Here is a 12,359-nt window from a genome sequence, read left to right as displayed (position 1 = left end):
GTCGTCTCCTTTGTGTAAGTTTTTTTGCCATACGTTAAAAATAGTTAAAGGCTCTAATAATGTGCGGTCTTTTTTGTTCCTTGTATTTTTAAGAAATATGATTACTTGATTGACGTGAAACAATTTAACTTATTGTGTGTCTGTAGCTCGATGGATCGAAGTCATTCTAAAGTTCGCTAGATAAAATGTTATACTCTTTTACAGACTGAACCGCCAGTTCGGATAGAAGTTGGTAACTTGGTACTGAGTGGAGAAGTGTCTATTCCACAGCGTACCTTGAGGTCGCCGGAGATGTTGGCGCCGGCCTGGATACCGGTGACCGACGGGAAGAAGATAGCGAACACGCTGAAGAAGTCCTGGTTCAGGCCCTCGCTGAACCGCCAGTCCGGGTAGAAGTTGTTGCTGAACGTTTGCGCTGAAAGAAGTTGGAAAATTATAAACTGAAATAAATCATTCTAAAGAAATAATGAGCAAGCCCTCCAGTGGCCCAGGCCGGAATCGAACCGGCGTTTTCAGCTTAGCATGACCTCTAGGCCGGCCGGCCACGGCGGTACCGGTATCCTTCCCAATTTCTCTAGTATATAAAATCTTTAAGGTATATAACTGTTAGTATGACTACATCAAAATATTAAATATATTATTTATTTCAAAGTTGAAGTTGGAATTTTTTTATAGTGGGAACTTAAGGATGGACGAGTAATGTCTCGTATTCAACATATTTTCGTACGTAGATTTGACCAAGGAATTGTATACCTAGGTAATATGAAATAATTCAAGACGTGGATGTACAGCAGCAGTGCACGGACTATTATGATTGCCTGTTGATTAATTTGTAAAACTTACAGCTGAGTCCCACGAAGCCGCGCGCGATGGAAACGTTGTGTTGTGGTCCCATGAGTGTTCCGACCACGAAGTCCACTATTGCAGCGATGATGATTGCGATCAGGAAATTCTGTAAATTTACAGTCCAAAGGTCAAATCTTCTACATTATCTCTTAAGAACCGTTTAAACGTCGCGAGATGTCGCATGCGAGTTGTATTATGGATTTGATTGTTGGATTGAATTGGTTGTACCTCAGTAGTCGGCAATATAACTACATACTCGAATCTTTAATCTGAGCTTAATGGTTGTAAACTGCATGTAGTTAGTTTAGAGACATTAAATAAAACAACTAATGAGCCATATATGTGTGTTGGGCTATCCGAACACCCTTTATTGTAAGCTTAGTATAGCTTTCTATGAATTTATTCAAGGCGATTTTATTAGGTAAACAGTTCATGGATACCAATCGTAAACATGGATTATGATTAATTTTAGACATAGTTACTAAATAATAAATTTTAGTTTTAATTCTAAGCCGATAAAAGCATTTCAGATCAAACCCGTGACCCAAATGTTTTTCATAACTGTAGTTGAACTAACTCATGTGTACGTTTACAAAACCTTTGTTTTATTTAGGATAATCTTTTCCGTGATCATAATGATAACAGTTATAATATAAAGAAGATCTGTAACATGCTATGTATTACTTAAGATGTCAAAATGTTACTAATATACAACTAAATGTTAAACCGTGCAAGGCTCGAAACATAATAAACTAGCTTAATGTAACACTAAATAGCTACAGAAACATTGCAGTTTAATTTTGGCTTTGCACCTGCACCACAGTATAATAAACAGCACTACCCTGCACCCTCCTCCACCGAAATCTGTGGCGACACGGATTCGACGCCAGAAAATTTACGGGAAATGAATTGGTACGTCCTATTTCTTCCATCCTTTAGCAAAGCATATATATAATTGAACATCGTGCAATTAGAGCAATTTCATGAAAGTATACTGGGTAATAACCACTCAAGGTGCAATGTGAGTCATCCTTATGGTTGTTTCATTTCAAAAGCAATTATAATTATATAATAAAACAATAGTTGCGGTTACATCCATTTGGCGCACCTTAATTTCTGCCATTTAATAAAACAGCTAACTCATCCGAACACGCCGACAGAAGTATCATTTCCGGAAGGTTCCTCTGTCTCATAAATCTTGTCATACGAACAATTTAAAAGTAATTAGAAGTACAAGTAGATACATACTATAAAAAGTATCTATAATATCAAGAGCTGTAATTTTTCACCTGAAGTTTTGTTTGCACAGAGACAATCGCTCAACAAGGTAGGTAGCTTATAAAATAAACTATGAAAGTGGCCCTCAGAAGATGCTTATTAATATTGCCATCACATTATCCTATATGTACCATTGTCTGAAAGGCTTTGAGAAAAATGCGCCCTATGGAATGCTTACTTTAACAGGTTATGGGCCCAAAAGGGACACTGGTTAGGTTTCCATTGATTTATATTAGTTCTAATATGCAATTCACATGTGCGTTATCGATACCTTATTAAAAAAAAGTGGTTTCACTGAAACGTCGTTAAATGGAATCTAAAGTCCCGAACTTGAATACTTAGTAATGACCTAAATAAAAACAGCCAATACCGTCGAGTGAAAACAGTGGCCGCGCTCCGGTCATTACATCCTTCATTTGTGTGGCATCGGGTTACCAGCCCCACAGAAATATATCAAGATATAGTTCTGTGACCAGCCCCATGACGTCACATGTTGTCAATTAGCGTGGCATACTATAATAGTAAAAAAATTATTATTATGGATTTTTGCTTGGTCCCTTATGTCTTAGTTACTGTTGAAGAAAAGACAAAGAGAGAGGCAAAGCTACGTAAATGCATAAGTATGCCCATTCTTTTACAGGAAAAAATTTAACTAATCTTACCTGAGCCTTGCTTTCCCAATCCATGCCAACCGCGCAAATGATGCACATGACCAGCAGAGCTATGCTCCCGATCAGTCTTGTATCATTCATCTTGTCGGAGAATATCCCCCCGCCCGGGCCTAACAGGTCATTTAGTGAGTCGCAGAAGCCGATGGTGTTCATGCTAGCCGCCACTGCGTTAGCGAACGCAAAGATGATGCCAACGGACGCGCCGAACTCAGGGCCGAGGGAGCGGGAGATGATGTAGTAGATGCCACCTAAAGTGAATTAAAATAACTAAGCAATTTTTGTTGTTGAAGATGATAGAAATTGGCTATGCATAAATCATACCAAAATGCTTTTAAAACCCTTGCCAATTTTATGGCAAGGATTTTAAAAGCATTTTATTTATTTTATCTTCATTGCACAAAAGAAAATACAAATGTACAAAAGGCGGACTTAATGCTAAAAGGCATTCTCTACTAGTCAACCTTCGGGCAAAGGGCATTTTGGTATGGTTTATCACTTACAGTAGAATGACTTATTGAAACGCTGCCGCACACGCACAGCTCATCAGCTGCTAGTTATGGCGGAGCTATGTCGAGAGCATTGGCTTTTTTTTGAGTATTTCGAAGTAAAGATACGAACCTCCTTTGACCTCGCCGTTGGTGCATATAGCGCTCATGGATAGTGTTGTGATGACGCACACGACGGCCGAGATGGCGATGATGACCAGCGACATCCCGATGCCCGCCTGCGACACCACCCACGAGATGCGCAGGAACAGCATCACGCCCCAGATGTTGAGCAGACATGGTATGAGCACGCCCTGGAACAAAAGTTTTTTTTTAAAGATGTTGGACTCACCGTTACCGCAGACGACGAAAAGGTGTGGCTGGAGCTTAATGAGCTTTAGTGCTTAAACTCTTTTCTATTATATTTATTTAAGGAGAACATGTCTTCAAAAATATTTGCAAAAATGATAAATACCAAAGCGCAGGCTGTTCTCTGCGAAACGTAATCCTTTCGGCCTGAATCCGATATTTCGGGATGTGTCCATACCGATATTCAACCATCTTCAGCTGCTTGGCACGAGTATCTCGTTTAACCTGAACTTTGGGGCGTTCTTCTCTAAGGTCAAGCGGTACTTTACACCGGGATAGCTTCTTCAGCTCTACGTAGCTCAAGTCCGGAGTACTGTAGCCAACTTTGGGATGGATCCGCCAAGTATCACCTAGACTGCATCGGCACTTACATACCATCAGGTGAGATTGTGCTCAAATGCACAATTTTTGTTGTAGAAATCTGGTGCTCTCAGCAGAAAAACGAGCAATTCTTTTCTCCCTATTTCCTCAGAGCGAAATTTCGAAAGTGATAATTTATATTAAAAAAATACCTACAGTTATACAAGATGAATACTTGCCAAGACACAATGAGGAGGGAAAAGTAAAAGCATCTGATGATTGAATTTGAAGGCGAAACTCACTTGGATCCATCCTAATTTAATTCCGATGGCCGGTGTCGGTGACTTGGTGTCGCGCTTCGGGTCCTTCTCGTCCTGTGAACAAGGCAATTTATTTAGCTTCTTTGGTGTCAATTTGACGCCAATTCAATCAAAACATTAAAATACTTTCACGAATGTTCCATCTTCAATTCTTATTTCTATTTGGCGCGTGGAGCGAAAAAACAATCAATCAATCAATCAATCAAAATATTTATTGTTGGTCATGAGTTACAGGGATGTTATTCTAATGTACAATGGTCTTCATGTCCTGCCTCAGAGAGGCGTACAATATGGAAACTTAATTCTAAATGAGATCATTTATGTAAATATATTAGCTTAAGCTACACATTACAAAATTGGTTAACATAGCGTTTTATATTATTCTGTTAAAAAATCGGAGATGCTGTAAAAACATTTCTCCACAAGCCATTGAAAAAGTTTTCTTTTGAACTCCATAGGCATCAACTTCAAACAATTGTTTGTCTGTGTAAACGAGTAGCGGGACGTAGAAGACTGGACTGTGCTAATATTACTGCTTAAATCGTTTAATCATGAATGGACTGGCCTTATCAATTAGGCTGTACCGGTGTTGTCATTGTTAACATGCCGCATGATAATTCGGTCTGATGACTGACAGGTGGCAGTTCCTATTCTGTGATGATGGCATAGTTTCTATTGAACACTATAACTAAAACATAAACCGAATGGAATAAGTTAGTAAATTCGACTTTACCTGAAAGTAATAAGGTAGGCACTTTTGTGAACTGGACAGTGCACACATAATACATTTTTCAGTTAAGAACCGTTTACAGTGGATTTGTTCCATGGCACATGTTTTTGCATTGTACTGTAACAGTGTCGAATTGCACTACTCGTAGGCTCATATACCTATACAATTACACTTGTCGTTGTTAGCGAGCTGAGCATTACAAGAGAATTTTACGTTGAATACAGAGCAGTTAGTTTAATTCGTGTCGATACGAAAAGCAAATCAAGAATTCAAGACTCATCTTTATCCATGATACCTACAGTTATCCCTTTATAACTGAGGAAGAGTCGATTCGGCAATCGACAATAGGAAAAATATACCTCCTCAATGGCGATTGATGGCGATATATTATTAAAACAACTAAGGGCGCGTCCACATAGTTGACAGGCGACATTGCCAACAGTGCCTAAAGCCCTCAAGCCAGCGCTATCATCGAATGATTTTGTGATTTGTGAGATCAATAGGTATATGTAGCTTAGCCTATCTGCATACATACAAGTTGTAAGGTGTTGTAGATCTCAAAATTAAGCAAGCTCACGTCGTTACCTCCGCCATATTGGCCAATTAGCTATTAATCGTTTGTCTTTAGCTGTCATTTTGACTTAAGTTTTTGTAAGAAAGGGGTAAAACATAATTTAACTAAATCAGGGTCCGTAAAGTTTTATGAATAAGGGGGTTAGTTACTACAGTTTGCAAATGTATTGTATTGTAACCAAAAAAGCGAGTTTATAAATGACAAGCTATGTCAGCTGCATTGGTTTTAGATATGTACTTAATCGAATAGTAGAAGCAGGGCCAGTGGTAGTGACGATTCTTGGCTTTGAAGCTCAACAATCCGAGGGTACCCGGTATAGTGTGAGGTTTACACCACATGATTATTCATGGTGTTGGTTATTTATGCTGTGTTTACTTGGTGGGAGCAAACATGTTTGAAGGGCGGTTTAAAATGGCATCCTGTTTATTTACGTACATATTGATCAGTTCAATACGTTATGACTATGTAACTTGGTAAGGTGACTTGATTTGATGGCCGTAGAATTAAATATATGAATTTCTAAACAAATTACGATACCTAATATAATTAACTAGTTAATAATGTTTGAAACATGTTGAATGGTCACAACAAAAAAAACCCTTCCGATGGATCTATATCACTATACCTCGCGCTTAAAGCTTAACATAGGTGTACTCTTGTACCTATGTACTTAGTAGATATTGTAATAGTAGGAATACCTACGAGTAAACTTGCATTTTATTTGACTCAAGCTTTTCCATGTAAATGTGCGTTTGCTCTTGTAAAAGCATCTATTAAGTGGCAGGGGCGCAATAGCAAATACAATTAGAATCTAAACCCAATATATATGTCAAATTTTCATTGACTTGTTGACTCATGAACGCAAATGGGCAAACGGCATAAATATGACACTTCGAAGAATAACTGATCAAAAAGTCAATGGGAAGTGATATCATTGTGAACGTTTTAATGATTCAGAGACACGCTAGTAGATTTGCTGGGGCCATCCGGATCGCACCGGTGTAGGCTGCTGCGGCGCGGCGCGGCGCGCGCCGCTCGCTCGGGCAAAAACTATTCGCAACATGAGCGATCGCTGTTCATCATGTCTGACCTGACCAGTATACATTAATCTGCGTTATGCTTATACAATTAATGTATAATTAAGAATCAGGTTTTTAATATTTATTTTAGAAAACACCCAAATAGAAGCACACAACATAGTAAATGGCAAACATACAAGCTTTCTCGATCTTCTACCTTCTACCTATGTATAGGTAGGTTTCAAATCAGGACATTCTTTTGGGCTCATGCTACTCAGAATCGATAGCATTCTCCATCCTGCCATTAAAAAAGATGTCCCAATATGTACGTGTAATGTAAATGTGTGTGTCATTACGTCACGTTTTAGTGTGATTTTTTTTTTCATTTGTATGTGCGTGACGTAGTGGAATGTACAATTTTCATACAAATTTTTGGAACATTTTTTTTATCATCAGCATTGAATATGCTAGTGGTTCTGTTCTGAGTTGAAATAACTGAACCCAAAAAAAACAACAGGATCTGTAAGAATCAGGTTTTCAATATTTATTTTAGAAAACGCCGATTTACGGCCAGAAGTCTGCAGCGCGTAGCATAGACTCGGCTATCCACTTTAACCTTACATTATCTATGCTTAACGTGACATTGAACATATATTATGTAGAACACTTTCGTGTAAGATAGATACTTTTTATGTATAGTCCCTATACATAAAAAGTGTGTACCTATACTAACACACTATGGACCACGGTCTGCAATAAATATTTCAATTTCAATTTCAATAGTCTGCACCTGGCAAGCACCGTAGCACACGCTAAGACTCAATGGCCGACCGGTCGCACAAAAGGAACAATTGCTTTTGTTTAACAGATTACCGTCTTAGGCGTAAAAATCATTTGAGAAGATGCAGATTATACGTTTGTAATCGTCGGATATTTAGTGTTACTTGTTACCTATAAGTATAGTTTTATTTTCGTAACCCAATCAATCCACCTAATTATATAATTAAAAACCGGCCAGGTGTGAGTAAGACTCGCTCACGAAGGGTTCCGTACCATTACGCATAAAACGGCAAAAAATCACGTTTGTTGTACCTATGGGAACCCCACTTAAATATTTATTTTATTCTGTTTTTAGTATTCGTTCTTATAGCGGCAACAGAAATACATCATCTTTGAAAATTTCAACTGTCTAGCTATCACGGTTCATGAGACACAGCCTGGTGACAGACAGACAGACAGACAGACGGACAGTGGAGTCTTAGTAATAGGGTCCCGTTTGTACCCTTTGGGTACGGAACCCTAATAACGTAACAACCTACGGTAAGTAATGATTTGGGATGTAGTGATCTACTTAACCACCATGACAGTCAAGATCGTGTAAGATTTTATAAGGATTTTAAATCTAACTTCTGAGCTACCTAATATACCTATGCATACTTATTAAAGAATGTAGGTAGGTACTCGTAAAGGTCTGTACTTCGAAAATGCGTTTTATGAATAGCTATTACAGGTTTTAGTTCCCACAGAATTATAAAACAAGCTTGCCAGGGGCACGGGAGGTAAACATGTGGCGGATTATAGTTATTAAATGAGGCTGTGTAAAGCGAAAATTACGAGCTTTGGTGCGGCGGCTTATTAATAACTAGATACTGGCTTCAAGCACTAATCAATGTCAATTTGATCCTTAGATATGTATGTTGTTGGGTTACATTTAAATAATAACAATAATTTGACTGTGGATTAAAATGGGATAAGCACATAGACTTAATTACTGGTCGATTGGCTCAGGCATGTTTCGCGCTGTCACGTCTTTCTCCTGCCCTTTCTTGTGAAAATGTCCGCATGGCATATTATGCTTATGTAAACTCGATTATTCAGTATGGAATTGACTTGTGGGGCCTGGCTGCTGATAGAGATAGGGTTTTTGTTTTGCAAAAAAGGGCCGTTAGGATATTGGCTGGGGTTCCGCCTTTTACTCCAACCAAACAATACTTCCAAAAACTTAAGATTCTGACGGCCATTAGTTTATTCATTCTGGAAGTCGCGAAATATATGAGGAAGCACAAGGGCGAATTTAAAATGCGTCCTCCAGATAGAAACGGGAAGAAATGTTAAACTCATTGAGGGTGGTTGGTATATTCAATAGCTTCAGCCCGGAAATCAGAGGCAACTTTTTATGAGGTTTGGGCGACTAAAGAATAAATAAATATGAGATATGATGATATTATTTTTATGAGATGTTTATCAATAAAAAAAATTTGATTGATAAAGCCTATAGTGTTAATAAATTTTATGGACATTAATTATATAAATATTTTAAGAATTCATATTGTCGGTATTAATATTGTGTAATGATATTTTTTCTTAGTTAATTGACGTAACATGTGTGTAGTTTAGGTTTAATTAGTTTTAGTTGGGTGTGTGTGTGTTTATTTTTTATTTTTGTATGTTTTTGACATGTACGTTTTACATAGTATTAAATAACGAATTGAATTGAATAAGCCCGCAGGGCAGCTTGTGGCAAGCTGTTGGGGAGTAACGAACCCTCCGACCTGAGTGCTCCCGAGAGTCGGTCAGTCAGTCTCCGGCGTGTCTTCGTCGGTCGGAGGGAACCCGCACGACTCTCGGCTCTGGCTTGCCTTCATTGGCCCTCCAGAGAAGAGTCGTTAGAGCTATATGCTTCAGGGGTGGAAATGATGCATAAGCCGCCAGTTGGCACAGTGGCTGTTAACAGCCGGAAAGGAATTTAAGGCGTTTACTTTTAAGCATCTTCTTTAGGGCCAATTACATAGGTGTCAAAAAATGTATGTCGAATTGCATCTAATTATTAATTACTAGCTGTTGCCCGCGACTTCGTTTGTATTTCGTAAATACCTAGGTTACATTATGTACACTCTAAGCACATAAACGTGACCTAGGTAAATAATTTAAGCACCTATTACAATGTAATTTATGATTTGTAATGTCCATAATACTTTATTATTATTACCTACCCGACAAAGACTATTCAAATTCGTTACTGTGACATACATAGTAGTTGACAATGAGAGTAAGTTTCGCTATCAAATGGGGATACAAATACTCGTACCTAATAACAATCAAACTTCTTAATTTTATTCACTAGACGGTGTAACATATACCTACCTTTCATATGTAGGCATTGATTGTGATAACCTATTATTCTACTACAATTGTTCAAGGATATCGATAGCTATGAGGTTTGCATTGCATGGACTTCCTTATATCATAACGTTATTAATATATATTAAGAGTTACACCAATATACGTCTGCATCTATTTTGATAGCCTAGCCTGTGTACGTGTTATTTAAACGTTATAATTTCACAGAAGTTTGGCGTTTAAAATAACACTTGCACAGTCTTGGGTATCAAAATCGCTGCAGACTTATCTTGTTCTAACTCTAGGTACCTAATCAACGTAGGTTATTAAGCTAATATAAAGTGGGAAGCTACGTGCATCTGTTATTTACAAATAAAACATAATTGCAATGACTAGGTTCTTATAGCATCAGTTAGCATTAAGATTTTTGGCCTCTGCCATGCACAAACGTTACTTAACGACTTTTTAATCATAGAAAATGTGTCGTATAATAACACTTTTTAGAGATGGGAACCCACAATTTTAAGCTAGTAATAATCGTCACTGAGACAAGGTCGAGTAAACAAAGATTATACCAATAACATGTTTTTAAAAACTTGCAAAATATCCAAAAAATCGAAGATCACCGAATGGGCCCTACGGAAGACCAGCGCTGGCTTAGCATTATGCTGAGTTGGGTCCATTTCGTGATGCACACTTGATGATCTCTTCTTTTCTTGTTGTTGTTGTCTGTACATGTTCGTACTTGTGTTGTGATCGTCACGAATAAATGTATTTTATCTTTATCTTTATCTTTAAGATCAAAAACTGGTGCGGTGATTATAGTCTATACCAAAGATGATATAATAAAATAGAGCGGTACTGTCATAGTAAATTTTGTAACCACTGTAAATTCACTGCCATCTATCGACATACTTTAAAACTAAAAATGAAGATATATAAAAATACGTTAAAATGTATTTAAATATGGATAAATGATTTTTTTTATTTGCATTGATTATTGTTTATATGATTTTGACCCATTTTCTTTAACGGATATGCGTTAAAATTATAAATAACAAACGAAACCGTCAACGCCCTCTATACGAGAGTAGGCCAAAGCTAGTGGCGCCATCTGATCGAGAATCAAATTTTCGTGATTTTCGAGGCACGTTTTTTTCTTAGACTGTATCCATCTATTACGGTGTTATAACAATCTTTGTCTATACTTAATATTTATCAATTAATTAAAAAAGTACCCGTACTTTACCCATCAGATTTTTTAAAAATAATTTATAAAAATATATTTAAGTAATTTATAAAAACGCATTAGGTACATGCCTCAGTACCTACAGTATTTCTGTTTAGTGCCGCGTCTTTTGCCGCGGCTTTGACTCATTTATCAATTAAATTAAACGTTTCCAACTCCACACCAATTACTTTGTTTGCCGCATTGTTCAACCACCTACCTATAAATAATTCATTAAATTAAACGATTCTTCTTTTGTTAATAATGGCAAGTACTACACTTAGATTATTATTTGGATACAAATGTTAGTAAATTTATAGGGTTGCGTACCTCAAAAGGAAAAAACGGAACCCTTATAGGATCACTTTGTTGTCGGCCCGTTTATCAGTCTGTCAAGACCCTTTATCTTGGGAACGCGTGGAGGAATCGAGTTGATTAAAACCATATATACTCAAGTCTATAGTCCCTTGAAGCTGTGAAAAAGTCAAACTAAGATAACGTACCTAAAAAACCGGCCAAGTGCGAGTCGGACTCGCGCACGAAGGGTTCCGTACCATTACGGAAAAAACAGCAAAAAAATCACGTTTGTTGTATGGGAGCCCCATTTAAATATTAATATTATTCTGTTTTTAGTATTTGTTGTTATAGTGGCAACAGAAATACATCATCTGTGAAAATTTCAACTGTCACGGTTCATGAGATACAGCCTGGGGCCCTATTCGAGATGCACAACTGTCAGTTTCGGCTTCAACATCAGTTCAACAGTGGAATGAATCATTTGTTCATCAACTGTGGAAAGTATCATTTGGTACAACCAAAATTCATTCATTGAAAAAATTATGCAACAAAAATCAACTTTGTTTTCTTACTACTATACGGTTTAAAATGGCTCTGAACTCGGCGTGGTTCGGTTTGGTTTCGTTGTCACCTAACTGTGTATTGCTAATGTCAAATTTACCTATTCGACAACACACGATTTCTTCCATTCAACTGAAGTTCAACACGAAACGTCACTTAACGCATGTCAAATACCGCTCCAGACAGACGGACAGACGGACAGCGGAGTCTTAGTAATAAGATCCCATTTTTTACCCTTTGGGTACGGAACCCTAAAAAAGATACTTACGGCTGTTTATGCCGCAAAAAACGTAGGTATAGGTACCTATATACTTACTCTCAAGGGAATCTAAATTTATAGGGTACTTTCCGTTGACCTAGAACTTTGAAATATGGCAAGTAATATCGTCTTATATTTACTACAAGTACACGGAAAAATCTGGAAACTATAAATTTGTAAAAAATAGTTAAATTTGTAAGGAACCCTCGGTGGGCGAGTCCGACTTGACCTTGTCCGGTTTTTTTTTTACTTATTTATTAGTTCGTCACTTTCGTCAGATGTAATTCCATGACTTGACCAAG

At 37.5% G+C, this 12,359-nt stretch overlaps 1 protein-coding gene across 1 annotated transcript in view; it reads right to left on the bottom strand.

Annotated features, from left to right (window-relative positions):
- The window catches only part of LOC134748946 (bumetanide-sensitive sodium-(potassium)-chloride cotransporter), a 55,969-nt gene that overhangs the window by 19,879 nt on the left and 23,731 nt on the right, over positions 1–12,359 (bottom strand). The window contains exons 4-8 of the mRNA XM_063683814.1: positions 4,252–4,323; positions 3,414–3,594; positions 2,787–3,043; positions 844–952; positions 276–415 (exon numbers count right to left, since the gene is read on the bottom strand). Of these exons, the coding sequence (XP_063539884.1) occupies positions 276–415; positions 844–952; positions 2,787–3,043; positions 3,414–3,594; positions 4,252–4,323 (759 nt within the window). The remainder of the gene's footprint in view (positions 1–275; positions 416–843; positions 953–2,786; positions 3,044–3,413; positions 3,595–4,251; positions 4,324–12,359) is intronic.

Source organism: Cydia strobilella, chromosome 17 (genome assembly GCF_947568885.1).
Source record: "Cydia strobilella chromosome 17, ilCydStro3.1, whole genome shotgun sequence".
Classification (NCBI taxonomy): Eukaryota; Metazoa; Arthropoda; class Insecta; order Lepidoptera; family Tortricidae; genus Cydia; species Cydia strobilella.
Note: the sequence above shows the minus strand (reverse complement) of the source record. Positions and strands in the feature narration are given on the sequence as shown.